The sequence below is a fragment of the Corylus avellana genome, chromosome ca6, assembly GCF_901000735.1.
Source record: "Corylus avellana chromosome ca6, CavTom2PMs-1.0".
NCBI lineage: Eukaryota > Viridiplantae > Streptophyta > Magnoliopsida > Fagales > Betulaceae > Corylus > Corylus avellana.
This window is the reverse complement of record NC_081546.1, coordinates 9,938,439-9,956,510: the sequence shown is the minus strand read 5'-3', so window position 1 is coordinate 9,956,510 and position 18,072 is coordinate 9,938,439. Positions and strand designations below refer to the sequence as shown.

At 37.9% G+C, this 18,072-nt stretch overlaps 1 protein-coding gene and 1 non-coding gene across 2 annotated transcripts in view; both read right to left on the bottom strand.

Annotated features, from left to right (window-relative positions):
- LOC132184894 (myosin-15) overlaps window positions 1–12,901 on the bottom strand; it is a 28,642-nt gene extending 15,741 nt beyond the window's left edge. The window contains exons 1-11 of the mRNA XM_059598683.1: window positions 12,817–12,901; window positions 12,516–12,644; window positions 12,272–12,418; window positions 11,193–11,338; window positions 10,932–11,088; window positions 10,527–10,585; window positions 9,106–9,262; window positions 8,740–8,889; window positions 8,494–8,630; window positions 5,297–5,443; window positions 5,094–5,195 (exon numbers count right to left, since the gene is read on the bottom strand). Of these exons, the coding sequence (XP_059454666.1) occupies window positions 5,094–5,195; window positions 5,297–5,443; window positions 8,494–8,630; window positions 8,740–8,889; window positions 9,106–9,262; window positions 10,527–10,585; window positions 10,932–11,088; window positions 11,193–11,338; window positions 12,272–12,418; window positions 12,516–12,644; window positions 12,817–12,822 (1,337 nt within the window). The 5' untranslated portion in view covers window positions 12,823–12,901. The remainder of the gene's footprint in view (window positions 1–5,093; window positions 5,196–5,296; window positions 5,444–8,493; window positions 8,631–8,739; window positions 8,890–9,105; window positions 9,263–10,526; window positions 10,586–10,931; window positions 11,089–11,192; window positions 11,339–12,271; window positions 12,419–12,515; window positions 12,645–12,816) is intronic.
- On the bottom strand, window positions 337–439 carry LOC132185997 (U6 spliceosomal RNA). Its single transcript, XR_009440680.1, has one exon. It is a non-coding gene; the product is annotated as a U6 spliceosomal RNA (small nuclear RNA).
- Window positions 12,902–18,072: the final 5,171 nt, after the last annotated feature.

Genomic DNA, 18,072 nt, shown 5'->3' with positions numbered 1-18,072 from the left:
TATAGAGATACGTTATACACTGGAAACTCTTTTAAGTGTCAAGCCCTCATGCTTATAACCTCTGGAAGGGCATCACTATAGTAAATCTCTTTTATTTCACATATAGAAGCCAATGGTGAATTTAGGAAAATCTTCACATCCTTAGTTTAGTTTTTTTCTAAATTTATTTCATTCGGCTTCATATATGGATTCAAGACCACTTTTTATTTGTTTGTTTTGAACATGTCACAATACATATTTGCTTCCACAAGAATATACAAGAGAAAAATGGGCAAAAGAATATAATTTGGATAAAAAAAAATGTAAAATGATCTCAAATTCTTTTTTTGATAAGTAAAAAATTTGGACCATTTCTCGATTTATGCATGTCATCCTTGCGCAAGGACCATGCAAATCTTCTGTGTATCGTTCCAATTTTATCAGATGTGGGACATCTCAAATTCAGAAGCTTTAGCCTATACATTGAGAAGTTCCATGCCCTCAAATATACAACTTCTCCTCTTCCTAAAGCAACACAACAGTGCAACTTCCAAACCACATTCAGACTACCTCCTAATCTCTGTTTCGGACTAACCAAATCTATAGCTCATCATAGGCAGAAGCAGAGACATCCCAAATTGAGGGAAACAAGACGCTAGAGTTCTCAAGGGGCAGATTACAACAGAAAGTCCACCATTTCTCCATTTAATTTTCAATTAAGTACAAATTGGAAATGACCTTAGCAAGATCTTGAAGGAAACTTTTTGGAGCTCCCATAAATACAGTTTCCAGGAGCCCATAAGGAGTGAAATAAGTATGGGCCTATTAAGGCACTCCATGTAATAGATCATAAGAGAAGATATTAGGAGGGTGTTCCCTGATGCCCTATTGGCACGCATGTATATCAATATTTTATACTTGCATGCCTTGTAAGTCTTTGTTTCAATGTAAAGTCTAAGTATTTCCACAATTATTATCCAAAAATAGAGTATATATAGTAATGGACCCATCAACCAACAAGGGGTCAATGGAGTTCTTTCTTTTGTTGGAATTAGCAAAAAAACTTTGCGCACTTGTCACTCTCCCTCAACCACAAAACCCCAGATTTTTGCCTCCAACTCACTTCCTCCATGAGAATGGATTTCTCTAACTCGCTATTAAAGTAATGATTAAGTTAAATTTATCTCTTCCTATCAGCTTAAACTTGTGGGACAAGTGGTAATTTAACATGGTATCAGAGCCAAAGGTCCTGGAATCGAACCTTGACTCCGTCAAATCATCCTCCATTTAAATTAAATATTTTACATGTAGGGCCTCACCGATTAAAAGGGAGGGAATTTGAACCCACACGTGAAAGGGAGTGTTAAAATGATAATTAAGTGATTAAATTATCTCTTCCTATCAGTTTAAGCTAGTAGGACAAGTGATAATTTAACACTCGCTTACAACTTATGCCTTCTTCATTCTCTCCTCAACACCTAATGCCCTTGATTCTTCAATGATATCAAAAACACATAGCTCTTCCAAAAGGATCTTTTTCTTCCTCTCAACATTGCCAAACACCTCCTCATTCCATCTTTTTAAATCAGCCTTCAAAGCCTTAAGCTTGTGGGCTAAAATGAAGCTTAAAGAGCCCTGGAAATGATAAGAGTCCTACCACTATTTCATCTTGTCCACAAAACCCTCAAACTTTAGCAACGTACTTTCAAATTTGAAGTACCCACTATCCCTTTGAAAGTTGCCACAATCAAGGAGGATCGGGCAATTATCCGAGCAAAGTCTAGGAAGCCTCCTTCAGGATACACCAGGAAACTGAGCTTCCCACACCGACGAGACAAGAAATCTATCAATTCAAGCCATGATAAAAAATGAAGTAAGAGAACACCATAGTTGGGCATAAACGAACTTCTCCAAATCTCTCATTGGGGAACCGGGTAACGTTAAAATCACCCGCAATGCACCAAGGAAGGTTCCACCAACTGAGCATAATAGCTAGCTTATCTTTTTTTTGATAAGTAATGATGATATAAAATAGCATAATAGCTAGCTTATCCCAAAGAAGTCTTCTATCACAATCAAAATTAGGGCCATAGACACTCGCAAAAGCCAAAGTAAAATGATTTTCAACGTTTCTAAAAGTATTAGCCAGGGTGAACTCACCCACACACTCGTCGATCTTTTCCATCACCCTTCTATCCCACATAATCAAAATGCCACTTGAAGACTCCCCGAGTCTAGACAACACCAATCCACATGATGGTACCCCCACAAAACTACACACGACACCACAAGACATGACCACCAACTTAGTTTCTTGAAAAGAAACATATCAACTTTTCACTCTCTGAGTAGGTTCCTTTCATTCAACTCTCTCACATTCTAATATAGTAATTTAGGCTTCATTAAAAACTGAGATACCCCTCTCCTTTCCTTTACCACGACTTGGAATCTCACTTTTAGAGTCGTAATTAATGGAGCATTCCAATCTCTTTAACTCCCTATTGCCTTTCTTACCAAGTTTAGAATTAGAAACTAAACCCTTAGGAAGATGACAAAATAGCCATAAATTGCTCCTCATTACCCACACATAAAACCCCCAAAACACAATGGATCTCCTTCACTCTTTGCAAAACCCAATCTGAATGCTTCGACCTTGAGCGACCATTCTCCGACACAACAGGGGGGATAGAAGCTTTGGGGAGTTCAGTACAAAGCTTCCTCCCAATTGGGAAAAAATAAAAATAAAAAATATCCATGTCCCGACAAGGTGCTGAATCAAACACATGCTGACTGATTTCTTTAACATAACCCACCTCCATTCCAACCAAAGCAGGCAGAGGAGATCCTTCCCCCTTTTCACCAATAAGGTTGACTCCCCACCCAAGCCCGCCGAAGAAGAGCTTGTAGCATCAGGAGTATTTAGCTTAGGAGAAGGTTCTTTGAAAGTAAAAAGCTCAGTTTCCTCATAAGTATTAACAACAAAAGATATAACACAATCTCCTCGCCATCATAATCTGAAGGAAAAGAAGTTTGATTTAGAAATAAGAGCTTTACTAAGGCACCAATAAAAGACCCTTTTGGGATTGGGGCCTTGATAACCTTCTTCACATAGTACATCGGTAACTATGGGCCACCAACAGCAAGAATTGAAACACTCATGTCATGAACTGAAGACTTCCTTGAGCCACCGCCACCGTTGGCAAGATCTAAAGCCACTATGCGATCTACCCGAAAAGAAGCGACAACAAAGGATCGCACAGTATGGAATCATCAGCTGAGGTCGTAGGAGCTCTGAGCTAACCAGCACCGAGGCCCTTACCGGTGTCCAAGCCAGACCCACACCCAAAGTTCTTTTCCACTTATGCGTTAGCTTCAACTTGGGCTTGAAGGAATATTTGGCCCTAAAAACCCCAAAGCCCATCAAAGCCTTTCCTTTAAGATCTTGATTAGAGTGGGCCGTTGGAGGCGAGCTTAACAAACTTACGGGGACCTTAGAAGGAAAAAAACCAATTGGGCATTTTTGACTTCCTGCAACACCCAAGCCCAAACTCGAATCAATACATTCTAAAAACCCATCTACATCCTTTTTTAAGCTCACCAACACCTCTCTGAAGGAGCAAAAATCAAGATTAACACCTTGAAGCCCCCTGCTCGAGCCGACACCACCAGTTGAAAATCAGGGATCTTCAACCTTCCCAGACTCAAACCAAGAGCAAGACATCCTTGCTGCACTTTGTACCGAATGAGCCCTTCAACGACAAGAGAAAGGTCGAAAACTTCCTTAGTCCAAAAGAGCCTCTGCATATGACAAAATCCCCCCCACATCCAACGAAGGTCTCAACGCCATCTTCATCTAATTTGCGCCCATCACTAAAGGATTTTTAGAGTGACGCCCAACTGACCCACCACCATGTCGTGACGGGAAGATTTGCACCACCACTCGTAGCTCCACGACAATGGACTTCCAGCCCCTACCATGCCTCCCTTTTGGCACTAAGATAAGGCCCCTCTGTTTACCTCCCCCAAACTCCATCACGACCAAGAACCGTTCATGCTTATTAAAGCATCGTTGGGAGAGGAGAGCTGGGAAACCAACTCTAGAGCATCTCCAAAACTCCTTCCTCCCCTCCTCTAGAACCACCTCCTTGACGGTGGCTAACAACCAAGAGACATTGACATTGCCCAAGCATAAGGAACAAAAACTACCCCTACTCCTCTCAAAAATTCTACACACTTGAGACCTACCCTCCATAACCAACTCAAACAATTTGGACCCAACACGGCACCCCCTGAACAGCCCCATACAATAAAAGAATTGCCGAATTGTGCTGAAGAGAGAGAGAGTCCACTACCAACTCAAACAATTTGGACTCAACACGACACCCCCTGAACAGCCCCATACAATAAAAGAATTGCCGACACGTGCAGACGAGAGAGAGAGACAGAGAGCACAACTAAAACATCACTTCCAAATTGAAACCACCTTCACCTCCAAAATTTGGAAAGCATGATATTAACAAATTAAGAGGGAAAACCTCCATTAGCAATTGGTATTCTCTATGTGCTCATCAATAGGATACACAACAGATTGAAGTTGGAACAATAAAAGATCAATTTCTAGGCTCCAAAGAGTCCAAGAACTCAGATCAGAAATTTCATATAAAAGAGAATTAGAAGGCTTAGAAGATGACAGTTGAAAGGTTTTATCCAAGGTTTATGGAGGTAAATTGTTCCTATTGTATACCATAAGGTCCATAAGGAAGTAAAATGTAATTTCCCCTAAAAAATGACCACTAACAAATCTAAAGGGGCAGAAAAAACGGCAGCCAATGCAACGAGTTGATTGTCATGTACAATGGAAACAACTATATGAACTAAAACCACATGTACATCCACATGTACATCCTAGAGACAATTTTCATTGAAAGCAAAGTCTATTAGGTGTTACTAGACTTCCTACGTGCTAAAGCAAAGGAGGCCATGCCAATCAGATAACGTACTTTGCATTCAATAAATTAAGATGTACTCCAAAGGAGCCTTAAATGTTACAAGAAAAGAAATCAAACCAAGTCCAAAAATGTAAACTGTTTTTTTTTTGATAAGTAAACTGTTACCTGTTATTCTTAAAGCATTCAAACCCATAGATGTCCAAGACTCCAATTTGCACTCGGGAATTCAGATCTTGCCCAACAGACCTATTGATCTTATCAACAAGCCTGAAAGAAATAACAAAATCAGTAACATATACACTATCGAAAAACAAATTCTGCATAAATAAAAGAAATGGTTCTTGATAGTGAAGTGAATATAAGCCTACCAATCAAACAGCCGAGCATAAACAGTTTTTGCCAGTGCATCCCGACTAGCAACAGCAGCATTACAGTCAAGAGCTTTAACAATACATCCTTCACGAGTTTGTATTGAACGAGTACAAAGTGTCGCTAGCAAGAGGTTCACATCGCATCTGATTAAAGAAGCAGTTTAGTTATCAGATTAACAAGACCAAAAGCATCTATTAAACTCTAGGTAGCATCTGATTAAAGAAGCAGTTTAGTTATCAGATTAACAAGACCAAAAGCATCTATTAAACTCTAGGTAGTTATAACATCACAATAAAGAAATAGGCTAGTCCCCAACTCTGCTTGGTTAGCTAGTTCACAACCCAAAATGGTGACAAAAATGAAATGTACTCCACAAGTTAACTAGCATATCCATTTGCTTGGGGAAAAACTAACATATCCATTTCTTACTCCACAAAATTCTATGCTCCTTATAGGATAGCTTGCAATTAAGTAACAATATCCATATTGGATGACAATTCCAGTGCACTTCTATACAAATGGCATTGCTTGCTAATTAGTCTAAGCTTATCTCACCTCTACTAAGCCTTGATACCAAATAATTGGGATATATTGCTCATCTAGAAAACAATTTTACAATTAATTCTCTCCAGAGGGGCTTCAAGTGGTATTTTGATTATGTGGAACAAAAGGGTGGTGAAGAAGATAGACAAGCAAGGGTAGTGAAGAAGATAGACGAGTGTGTGGGGGAATTCATCGTGACTGCCAACTTTCGAAACGTTGATGATCATTCCACTTGGGCTTTTATGGGTGTCTATGGCCCTAACTCTGACAGGGATGGAAGGATTTTTTTTGGATGAGTAGGCTGGTTTGCTTGCTAGTGGAATTTGCCTTGGTGTGTTGGAGATGATTTTAATTTTACCTGTTCTTTTTCCCAATGAAAGGTCAGGAGAAGCTCGTTTATGCCCTGACATGTGAATTGATAGATTCCTTTACTTGGTCAAATGATTGAAACTCTCCCGCTTGGTTTAGAATTGACAGATTCCTTGTCTCTATAGTGTGGGAAGCCCAGTTTCTAGGTGTTTCCCAAAGGAGGCTTCCTAGACTTTATCCAGATCATTTCCCAATCCTCATCAATTGTGATGATGTTCTAAGGGGTAGCAGGGCTTTCAAATTTGAGAACATAGGGCTAAAGTTTGAAGGTTTTGTGGACATTCTGAAACAGCGGTGGGACTCTTATCATTTCCAAGGTTCGCCGAGCTTTTAGCAAGCAAGCTCAAAGCCTTGAAATTTGATTTAAAGAGATGGAATGAGGATGTGTTTGACAATGTAGAAAGGAAGAAGAAGACCCTTCTACAAGAGCTACATATTCTCGATGTCTATGACGAAGAAAGGGCTTTAGGCGTTGAGGAGAAATTGAAGAAGACAGAAATTGTTAGTGAGTTAAAAAGATCTACTCTTATGGAGGAGATGAGTTGGAGGCAGAAATCTAAGGTGTTGTGGTTAAGGGAGGGTGACAGGTGTATTGAGATTTTTCACAAAATGACTAATTCCAACAGAAGGAAGGATTCCATTGACTCCTTGTTGATAGGCAATACCTTTTCTACCAACCGGGAGGAGATCAAAAAGCACATTGTCCAGTTATATCAAAAGTTATACACCGAACATGTTAATTGAAGGCCGTTGGTGGATGGCCTTTCCTTTGATTCCATTGGTTGGAGAGAGATTTTGAGGAAGAGGAGGTGAGAGGGGTAGTGAAAGCTATGAATGGTAACAAGGCACCGGACCCTGATATAAATGAGTTGTTTTAAAACAGGATATCATGAAATATTTTCATGACTTCCATGCTATAAGCAAGTCTTAAATGAGCCTTAATGTTACTTTTATTGCCCTCATTTCAAAGACTTCAAGGATTGTTGACCTCAGGGATTTCCGCCTTATTAGTCTTGTGGAGGGCATCTACAAAATTATTGCTAAAATTCTAGCAAACAGGCTGAAGATGGCATTGGAGAAGATCATCCCTAAGTTGCAAAATACATTCATCAAAAGTAGGCAAATCCTAGATCATGTTCTTATCGCCAATGAATGCCTTGATACTAGATTAAGGTCCCGTGAGTCGGGTGTTATTTGCAAAATGGATCTAGAAAAAATTTATGATCATGTTAATTGTGACTTTTTGTTGTATATGCTGAGGTGTGGCTTTGGGGGAAATGGTGCTTTTGGGTAGCTCATTGCATTTCTTTGGTTCATTTCTCGATTTTGGTGAACGGCACTCCAATAAGGTTCTTTAGTACTTCCTATGGCTTGAGACAAGGGGACCATATGTCCCCTTTGTTTGTCCTTGTGATGGAGGCGTTGGATAAAATGATTTCTGTTGTAGTGAGTTTGGGGGGGGGTGGTTACAAGTCCCACGACACAGGAGCAGGATTCTCTAAAAAGCCAAGGGCGCAGTAATAGTCAAACTTCCCCGAGGGCAACAGTTGGGTCTCCTACTTCATATCTTTCTTTTAGCATCTATTGGCGATAGGGTTCCAAACCCACACTCCAGCGTAGAAAACTATAGGGCAATTGTAAGATGGTTGGCTTTTGATTCAGGTGCTCTTTGGTCTTCAAGTGTCTACTGCCGGCCAGCAAACATGCAACTTTGGCAATCAGCTGCGCCAAGTTTGATTTCTCTGTGGGTAATGGTGGAGTAGATTTCTCTTACCTTTCGTTTGCCGATGATACTTTGATCTTTTATGGTGCTAATCCAAATCATTTTTGTAATTTGTGTTGCTTATTCCTATGCTATGGAGTACTTTTTCTTCAAAACTTTGTACCTTTGGACAATTGCTTATGTTTCTCCCTTAACAATTAGTTATAGTGATTTTCTTGTTCGTTTTGCTCCTTCTAACTAGATGCTTCATTTTGTATACTTGATGCGTACTTAGGGGTGCCTTTACGCTTTTAATGATATTTTTCAATTACTTTTTTTTTTTGATAAGTTGATATTTTTCAATTACTTATCAAAATTCTCTCTCAATTTTTACTTGGCAGACATTCTATATATTATGCTGCCAAAAACATTGTTCTAAGAGACCTGTAACCATTACAAGGATTTAACAATACCAATTTCATACAAAAAGACAAATTATGGAACTGAAATTAATACCTCAGTCTGGTCAAAATTGATTAAAGCAAGAAAAATTTCCAAACTATCATGTAAATCACCAACCTGAAAAGATTAGCAGCCACCTGCATATGAAAGCTAGATTTCTGATCCTTTATAACCGACGAGTCATATTCTTTGCCAGGAGAAAACTCAATGTTCCCTAAATGTAGAATTGCAGCTAGGGTGCGGAATATAGCTTCCTGATAATGGAGATTGAACATTGAAAATTAAGAACAGAAACAACAATAAATAGAAGAGTCTCAAAGGGAAAAAGCAAAGCAATTGTATGCTACATATGGTTTTTCAGACCTGATCTTCATGACTTATACCAACAATGTCCATAGCCCGCCTTGTCTTCATGTATTCTTCTATGCTACTCACGCCATCTAGCTCGTAGGTCTTGCTTTGATTTAAGTAGTGGAAGTGGCTTGATTGATCTAATTTGTACTTCTCTGCATCCTAGACATATGGGATACATCATAATGACATTGTCCATGATGACAATAACCCAAGTATGTATGATTAAATCATCAGAAACACACAACCCAAAAAAAAGCCATAAGCAAAACCATGCACCTTTCAACACAATATTGACAGATAGGTGTAAATACATCAGTACAATATGTGTGTGCAGAGGTGTGTGTCATGTGTGTGTGAGAGAGAGAGAGAGATTACCCTTCCAGATGCACACAACTGATAGAAGCAATGATAATTCCTTTCAGGATCTGTTATCTGAACAACACGGGATCGTTCCAAAAGGTAAGTTCTGATTGCAGCACCTGATATTCTACCACTTGCATCAAATTGGATTTCAACAAACTTGCCAAATCGACTGCCATGAAAAGAATCAACATAAAGGAATAAATAATTATTATAGATTGAAGAGAAACGATGGCAAACTACAATAATAGAAAAAATCATATTATAAAATCATATTGAATGGAATATAATTCATGGATAATATTAATGATTTGATAATATCCCAAACTCTTTGTTCAATCCAATAGTCTACCTATAATGAAACTGCAGAATCACTACTTGCCAAATAGTCTCTTCAGTCAAGACAAGTTTAAATCCCCAACATCTTGTACTTGCTTTTGTTTTGATAATTCATACTTGCCCAAAAACAAAAAGACAAGTTTATGTTTATCTCTGTAACTGCTCTTCACTTCCTATGATTTTTCTTCTCTACCATCTAAAAGCTTATATCTAGTTCCTTTCAGTTATCCTGGAGGTTTTGCCCATTTAGTCCATTCCAGCACTCTGTTTTCTAACTTATTATAAGTTTTTCATATTCTATCAACTTAAATCAGCTCAACTCATCCCGACAAAGTCGGTTTTATAGATCACCATCAACTAATGGAAGCCAACCATATGCAGTCCTTTCCATCATTGTATCATATCCAAACTCATGCTCTTTTTCATACTCTATCAACTCCCTGTTTAACATATCTTTCTTCCCGACTTCTATCCATGTTAATGTAAGCCTCCTTTTACCTCCTTTCACTCCTCCAACTTGAATTAGATCACCTATCTCATGAATGCATTGATCAGTCACCATTGCACTGTTGCACATGGTCAAACCATCTGAAGTAACTCTTTCATCTTGTTTCTCAATATAGGCCACCCCCACCTTAAACTCTTTCATCTTTTTTCTCAATATAGGCCACCCCCACCTTAAACTCTTTCATCTTTATAAGTAATCAAATCTCATAAAAAAGTGCAGAGAGGCACAACCGAAATAAACAGAAACTATACTACACAAACACTACTCATAAAACATGAAACATACTTTCCTCGACAATAATATTACAATGATGAACTGCATAATATAAAGGAAAAGAAAAAGAATATTCTAACACGTAAACTACCTTAATCCAATGCAACACTTTGGATGTATGTAAATCAATAAAGAAAATAATTAGTTATTAAGATATGTAACACAGCACAAGATTAAATAATGCAATATCAAGCTCATTTTGTAGATTGTCAGAGCTGGAATGGAGAAAAAGCCACATGATGGCAAATAATTTAGAGCTGCAATTTGGTAATAGTAATATTCTAGAAATTGAGACAAAAAAATTAATAAACTTCACCTTGAATTGTCATTTCTAACAGTCTTTGCATTACCAAATGCCTCCAATAGTGGATTTGACTGAATCACACAAAAAGTGGAATCAGCAAATGTTGATAGTGGAAGAACAGAAACATAATAATTTCAACAGTGTAAAAGAAAAAAGAAAAAAATAGGCCAGTCCCTCATCACAGGCAGCAGGATCCACTACAGATTCAACTCAAGTTGAAGATAACTAGTCCATCCTAAACAGAGTCCCCATCAACCTAGAGAATACCATCTTATCTACCAATTTTTTATTAGCACAGTGACCAAAAGTATTCTAATCTAGCAACTAACAAATAAATTAAGTATACCTACATCTAATGCACATTGTAAATATTGCAGCTATACTTGTCAATTGGATTGGCTCAAGGATAACCCTTACTTCAAGAACTTGCTGCTCAACTGTTCTGTCATCACCAGCAGCACGGCCACCCACATAAGTAAGATACTGCATAATCAATTTTGTTGTCTCAGTCTTCCCAGCCCCACTTTCTCCACTGACCAGTATAGATTGGCTTTGAGCATCATTCATCATTGCCCTAGAACACACGACCAACAAAGCTTACCGAAAAAAAAAAAAAAAAAAAGGCGAAATGTAACAGAGATCACCACTCAATTTATAGAACATCTAAAAATAACAAACCTATATGATGCATCAGCCACAGCAAAAACATGGGGGCTTAGCTCCCCAAATGGAGCTCCTTTATACTGCTCCATCATATGGACATTGTACAGGTGGGGAAGCTTTGTGAATGGGTTCACAGCTATCAAAATGCTCCCTGTGTATGTCTATCAAAGACAAAGGAAAATAATTCACGTATCAGTTCAAATCTGGGAAATGTTGAATCAAGAATTGGTAAAACTATACTTCCCATTATTTCATGCGAAATTACAGCATGTGCCACAGGCATGTGAATTATCACTCATAGATCAATGAATTAGAAAGACAACTACAACCTATACCGAGATTTATCAAGTTATAGACTAGTTAAAGACAATTAAAAACCCTCCTAAAAATAACGATTGAGAGCGAAAAAGATAGTGATCTACTAACTGTGCACTAGAATATTGACCTCGAAAGAAATTCAATTTTCAATATTATCTGATTATTGAGTCATGCACCAATCAGGAAGAATGAAAAGCCATGCCTGACAACTAGAGTAGACACTTTCTAAAGCCAGCTGAATGATGGTGCATACCTATATGCGATAAAATTTAAAGCAAAAATAACTTCCTTCTACGCATAGTTGGCCATAATCCAAAAATTAAATGTATTAAATACCAGCTTGGCATTCCAAATCCGAATTTTCATTCTTGATTTGTCTACTGCAGAATTTTCTACTTAAAAAAAAATACGTTTCATTTACTCAAAGAATTGAAGGGGTTGTGATAATCATTATAACCAAGAATAGAGATTAAATCACAAAAACCAAAACATTTTCAAGAATTAACCAGAACTCCAACTCAGAAAGGGAAATGCCCCATCTTTCAAGTCAGAGACGAGCTCAGAGTTTAGACCCTCAATTTGGCTATACTTTACCCCCAGACACTATTAGATGCCCATTTTGGGTCACATTAACTCCAAGAACTTGAAGCAGCATCTACTTAACCACTACAGACAAATTCAATTCAAAGCACCATGATCAAGTCCATGGTTAACAACAATTGGCCTTCAAACTAACCAAGCCCCATCTAAACCCCATCAATCACACTGCTACTCACATATATATCATTGAGAGCATATCTCCTCTGGAGATTGTAAAGCACACCAGGCTCATTCAAATACGTCAACTTGGTCATGTCGTCCACTCCACCATGGTCCTCCTCATCCGCATCTCTCGGAAACAGCTTGTCCGGAAAAGCCAAAACCTAAAGAAACCCCTCAAAAAAGAAAGTCTGAAAATTAGCACGAACTTCCCAGTGCCGTACAAAAATCACTCCCCTCTGAAAAGAACAAAATGCCGACCTTCTTTCCCGAAGTGTTCACGACTAGAATTTGCTTGCCAACGAAGTCGAGGACTTCAGCCGCGACCCAGGCCAAATCTTTGTCCTCGGCCCAAACCTTGGAGCCTCTGCGGAGACTCATCTTCGGTTCCTGAGAAGCAAAAGCGAGTAAAGTACCAAAAACAAAAAAACCCTAGAATTTTTCAGGGAAATGACTTTGAGGGCAAAAGATGAATTGGAATTGAAATTTGAAACCCTAGGAGCGGAGCAGAGGGGGACAAAAATTAAGGGGGGCAGAGGGTGAGAGAGAGAGAGAGACTTACGGGCATGTCTTTTAGGTGAAATTTTGGATTCCCGCCCTAACAGGTGTGTACTACGAGTCAAAAATGGCGAAACTTCAGAGTATTTATATCGTACTCGACACGTCACCTCTTCGACAGTTTTATTTTTTAACTGGTGGCTAAATCTTTCCTCATATATATTAAGCTCACTGCTCCTATGGCGTAACGGTAAACAGGAGTGAGTTGGCCTAAAAAGTAAGTCTCTGTTTGGCAATCTATAAAAAACTTTATCCAACCAAACCTATTTCCCACTCACTTTATAGCTAAATTAGATGGGGGAGAGCCAATTAAATAGTTACCAAACTTTAGAGTTTAAATTGAAATTTCATATTAGTGACGAATTTATTTAATAGATTATTATACTATTATTATATAATTTAATCAGTACTTAATAAAAATTAATAACCGATTATCACTATCATGTCATTCCGATTATGTGATAATAATATAACATCATCTAGTAAATAGCAATGAAAAAATACCTTCTTTGAGGCAATCCCATCGATTTAAACCCACCAACTTAAATGGCTTTGCCAAGTCATTAATGACAATAACCATGATAAGCTTCTGTGTTCTCCAATAAAATTTTCAAAGTTTAAAATTCTTCTTTCTTTTTTTTTCAGTAAGAGTGTAATTTATGATATTCCAAGTAATTTTATTGTTTCATAAAAGCAAAAAATTAAAAAATTAAAGAAGACGACAGTACTTGTTTCTTTTGTTATCTTTTGTTATCTTTTAAAGGAAATTGATGATGCAGATTTTTTTCATGACCAAACTGAACGATGGACACTTGCAAACAAAAAAAACCACCGAAGGGATGTTAGCCAAGCGAAGCGAATCGACTCGACCGACGAGAAAGGCGCTCTAATAGTTTAAGTTAGATCATTTTCTAAAAGAGAGGTTGAATGAAAAGTGTTACTGACTAAGGATCTTTGAAGTTTTGTGACCTTCTTATGCAAGACTCTTTGGAAGTGGTCTCTTATGGGTTTTGCCCAACTATTTGCCAAGTGATGGGTCTCTTTTGATTGGCTTTTGGTTCGAAATGGGTTTTCTGCTTAACATCGAAACGTTCGACCTTCTCTAACCGAACGTTTGATATTCCATGTTCGAACGTTCGATGGTCAGACAGAAAGTTTATTTTGAATGTAATAGGATTTAGGGCTTGTTTAGCTCGGGATTATAAGTGATAATACGCTTTTTCTTAAACTTTGAGGTGTGGAGCCTCAAAAAGATTTTGAGGAAGCTTCATACGACCAAACCCAAGTGAGTAAAAATTCACATGGATGCTTATTATTATTTTATTTTCACATAGCATGATTATTTTATATAGGAGTGTTCATGCGGTTTTTATTAAACGCTTTGTAACGGCTAACCACTTTAACCGTTAACCGCTAACCGCACTAACTACTAACCGCTTTTAAAAGCAGTTAGTAAATACCGCTAAGCGGTTAGTGGTTTTATTAAACGCTTTGTAACCACTAACCACTTTAATCGTTAACCGCTAACCGCACTACCACTAACCGCTTTTAAAAGCAGTTAGTAAATGCCGCTAAGCAGTTAGTGGGTATATATATATATATATATATCATCTCATCCTGATGAGGGATGATTTTCATATAAATGTTTTTTTTCTTTTTGATGCCGATAGCATTTGGGTTTTTTGGTTACCTTTTACATTTTTTTTTTTATATGGGCTCATTTTGGAGCAAGCCTAATTTGGTATATCGCAACCTATATGCTTGTTAAATAGTGCATATTTTGATGCCAAAAAAAAAAAAAAAACATTTAAAGTGAGCCCAAAAATAGCCTAATTTTCAAATTCGACCCAAAAAGAAAGCAAAAAAAAAATGGTTAGTAAAAAAAGCGGTTAACCAGATGCAGTTAACTACCTAGCGGTTAGTAAAATGTACTAACCGCTTCAACGGTTGCGGTTAGTGGTTTTAGCTACTAACTACAACGGCATGATCACCCCTAATTTTATATATCAAATGTGCATGTTTACAACTCTCATGAAATACATTTTGAATTATTATGAACTATACTTTGTGAAAACGTATGTTGATTAAACAAAATAATGGAAAATAATGAGATTTGTAAAAATATGCATGTAAAAGATGGAGAAAATGAAATTATATCGTATGATATGGTACACCAGTACGTGCGGAATAACGACCATGAGCTTACTAAAATTATATAGGTTAGCCATATGGTCAAAAGATGTTAATTGTTTATGTTTGGCCCTTGAATCTAAGGTTTGTTTTGTGATTGATGCAACCATGTTTGAGTGATGGTTACTATAGATAGACATCATTAGCAGCGTGTGCCACTCGATGTCTGACTCAATCAAGCTACTAGTAAATGAACGATATGCGACGATATTTGAGACACCGATATTATATTACAGGTCCCTTGGGACGTTGTCAACTCTACTAAGAATGGGTTAAGGGCTTGGATCGATAGACCATATGGAGTTGAACTATCACATGATTTTTCGATTATAACATGTATTATATGTGAAGGGGAAGTACATAGTCAATATACAAAGGATCTGTTCAGGAAGATATGCCAAAATTTCAAGTAAAAACTTACGTTACATTATTTTAAAAAGTATGAGATATATCTTTTCACTGAGCCCTAAGTATTTGAATGTAATTATGAAAGGGTTTAAATACCTTTGACCCCCTGTGGTTTAACGACTTCATTTTTTGCTCATTCGGTTTCATTTTGTATCATATATGGTACCTTGATAATAGCTAAAAACAAAGATGGTACATCCGTCTACTTCCGTCCAAAATTTGACGAAAATCCACGTTAATACCCTTAAAAAATCGACACACGTCCATATACCTAATTAAAAAAAAAAATTTAAAAATTATTAAAAAGGTTCAAAAGAAAATTTAAAATAATAATAATAATGGAAAGGGGTGGCTGAACCACCCAGAAGGCAACCAAAATTTCGAACAGCAAAAAATTTTGCATCCCAAAAAGTAGGAAGAGTGATTTTTAAATAAAAATATAATATTAATATTAAAATAAATATTATTTAATTAATATTTAAATATAAGAAAAATGCCCCATTTAAACTTTTTGCCTTTGGCCTCAAAATATATCGAGCCGGCCTGGATAGGCTCAACACTCGAAGACAAAGGCTTCCCATTCATCACAAGGACTTAAGCATCAGCTTAATGATTGGAGGGCAACCACGAAACGAAGCCAACCTTCCAACTTCCAATGAAGCAAACAGGAAGATGTTAGAAGAATGTTGCAAGCTAAAAGGTATCTTAACCAAACTCAGTTTGACATGAAGGCTAACTTGCTCAAAACCACACCCAAAGAAGGGAGACATAGCTAGAGGTGAAAAGGCTAGTGGTTAATAACCGTCCGTTAAACGCACTAACCACTAACCGCCAAACAAGATTCAAACTACCCTTGAGTAACTTGATATTGTGCCCGGACAAAAAAAATTACTTGTCCAAGCCCCTTTCTATCCAAACACATACGAGCATTTGCAAGGGAAGATAGCTCCCTCGAACACTCTTCTATCTAAAAGATAAAAAAGAAAACTCCTAAGGAAAGTGACTCCTTTTGAACCCTTAACAAGCTTTTTAATGAAGACTGCAACTAGTAAGGCCACACAAAGTAATTGAGGCCAAACAAGATTAGCCATTGAACTTCCAATAAAGAGCTGAAAAATCCTACGAGCCTCATGCCTACAAACAAATGGACAATTATTGCATCGCTATAAGTCCACCATGTGGCAAATAATCAAACAACCGCTAGAGAGCCTTACATAAAAAGGTTATTTTCTCAACAAATATGTATGCCTTTTGTTGGGAAGAAAATATGCCCATCTATTTATGTTTATTTACCATTATGTCATTGCCCACTCACAAGATGACAAGTGTCCACCTTGGTCACACCTAGATATAAAAGGAGAAAGCTCTCCTTTTATAGGAGAAGGGCTTCCCTTCTCTCTGACCTCTCCTTCTCTGAGGAGACACTTCTTTCTCCCTGTCCTCTCTCTCTCTCTCTCTCTCTCTCTTTTTCATATATCTCACTTTACACACACAAATTATTGTATATTTGGGACATATGATAGTTATATATCTTTACCCACATATGAGACGCTGACTTGAGCGTCGGAGGGTCTTCGGCGCCCTAACCGGAGACCCCTGACCATGCTTTTATTTTGCAGAAACACCATAGATGTACACGAATCTCCTTCTCAGCCCAACAATGAAGAAAAACTACTGGCTAGCCGTACTATGGACCAAAAATTGCATCAACAGTTTGGCGCCATCTGTGGGAAACGATGGTTTCTCATTGCTTATAAATCGTGTCTGTTAAGCACAGCGTCCACCTGTTGCTTGCCCAGCTCAAAAAAATCTTAAAGACAGTCTTCACATTTTCAGTTACAGCGGCTCATTCAAAAAATCTTCAAAGATACAACCACCGTTCATCTTTTCCATCCATGCTCATACCAGGAAAATAGAAGAAAGAGGAAGAAGATGAAGTCTAGGGGAGTTCAGCGAGGGATGGACTCGTATGAAAATCCAAGAAGAAACAAATTCAAGTTCAATGGCATTTTTGCCCCCATTCTGAGGTCAGCGCCAATCCGTCCACTAGCTTGAACCATAAAGCGAGGGATAGATGCGACATTTCAATTGAGATTAGGTAGAGTAGGAGACAATTCCTATTGTACCAGCCGAAAAGTGGGAAAAATATATTTAGCCTGTGTCCTTTAGAAGGAAAGAAGCATGGGTCTCCAAGAAAAATCTGCAGAAGATATTTCTTTATTAAGTTACTATCTCCTAGCACGGCAACAAATAGGTACGATTTTTCACGTCAAAGTGGGTAGACAACAAGCACCTCCTGCATGGTATTTTGTGATTAATATAAAAATAAAGTTGCTTCTTAATTTGCGTGTGTTCACACACAAGGCCAAACGAAGCTACTGATGCCAAGTATTAAGAGAACAACTTTTGTGTTTCCTTACTGCATTGTTTAATAGTTTATAATTTACTATTTTGCCATTGTTATTGTTTTCTTCTCGAAGTTTGGAGAAAAAGCCTTTGTTTAATAACCCATGCAGGCACTCTTCGCTTAGCCACATCCGTTTAGACAAGCACAAACCTGAGCACCTCCATGGATTGTCAAGATACTTTGGTGGGTTGCCGGGCTCCCCCACGACATCTAAATCTGTGAGCGGTGAACCACGCGAAGTCGGCGAACCAGTAC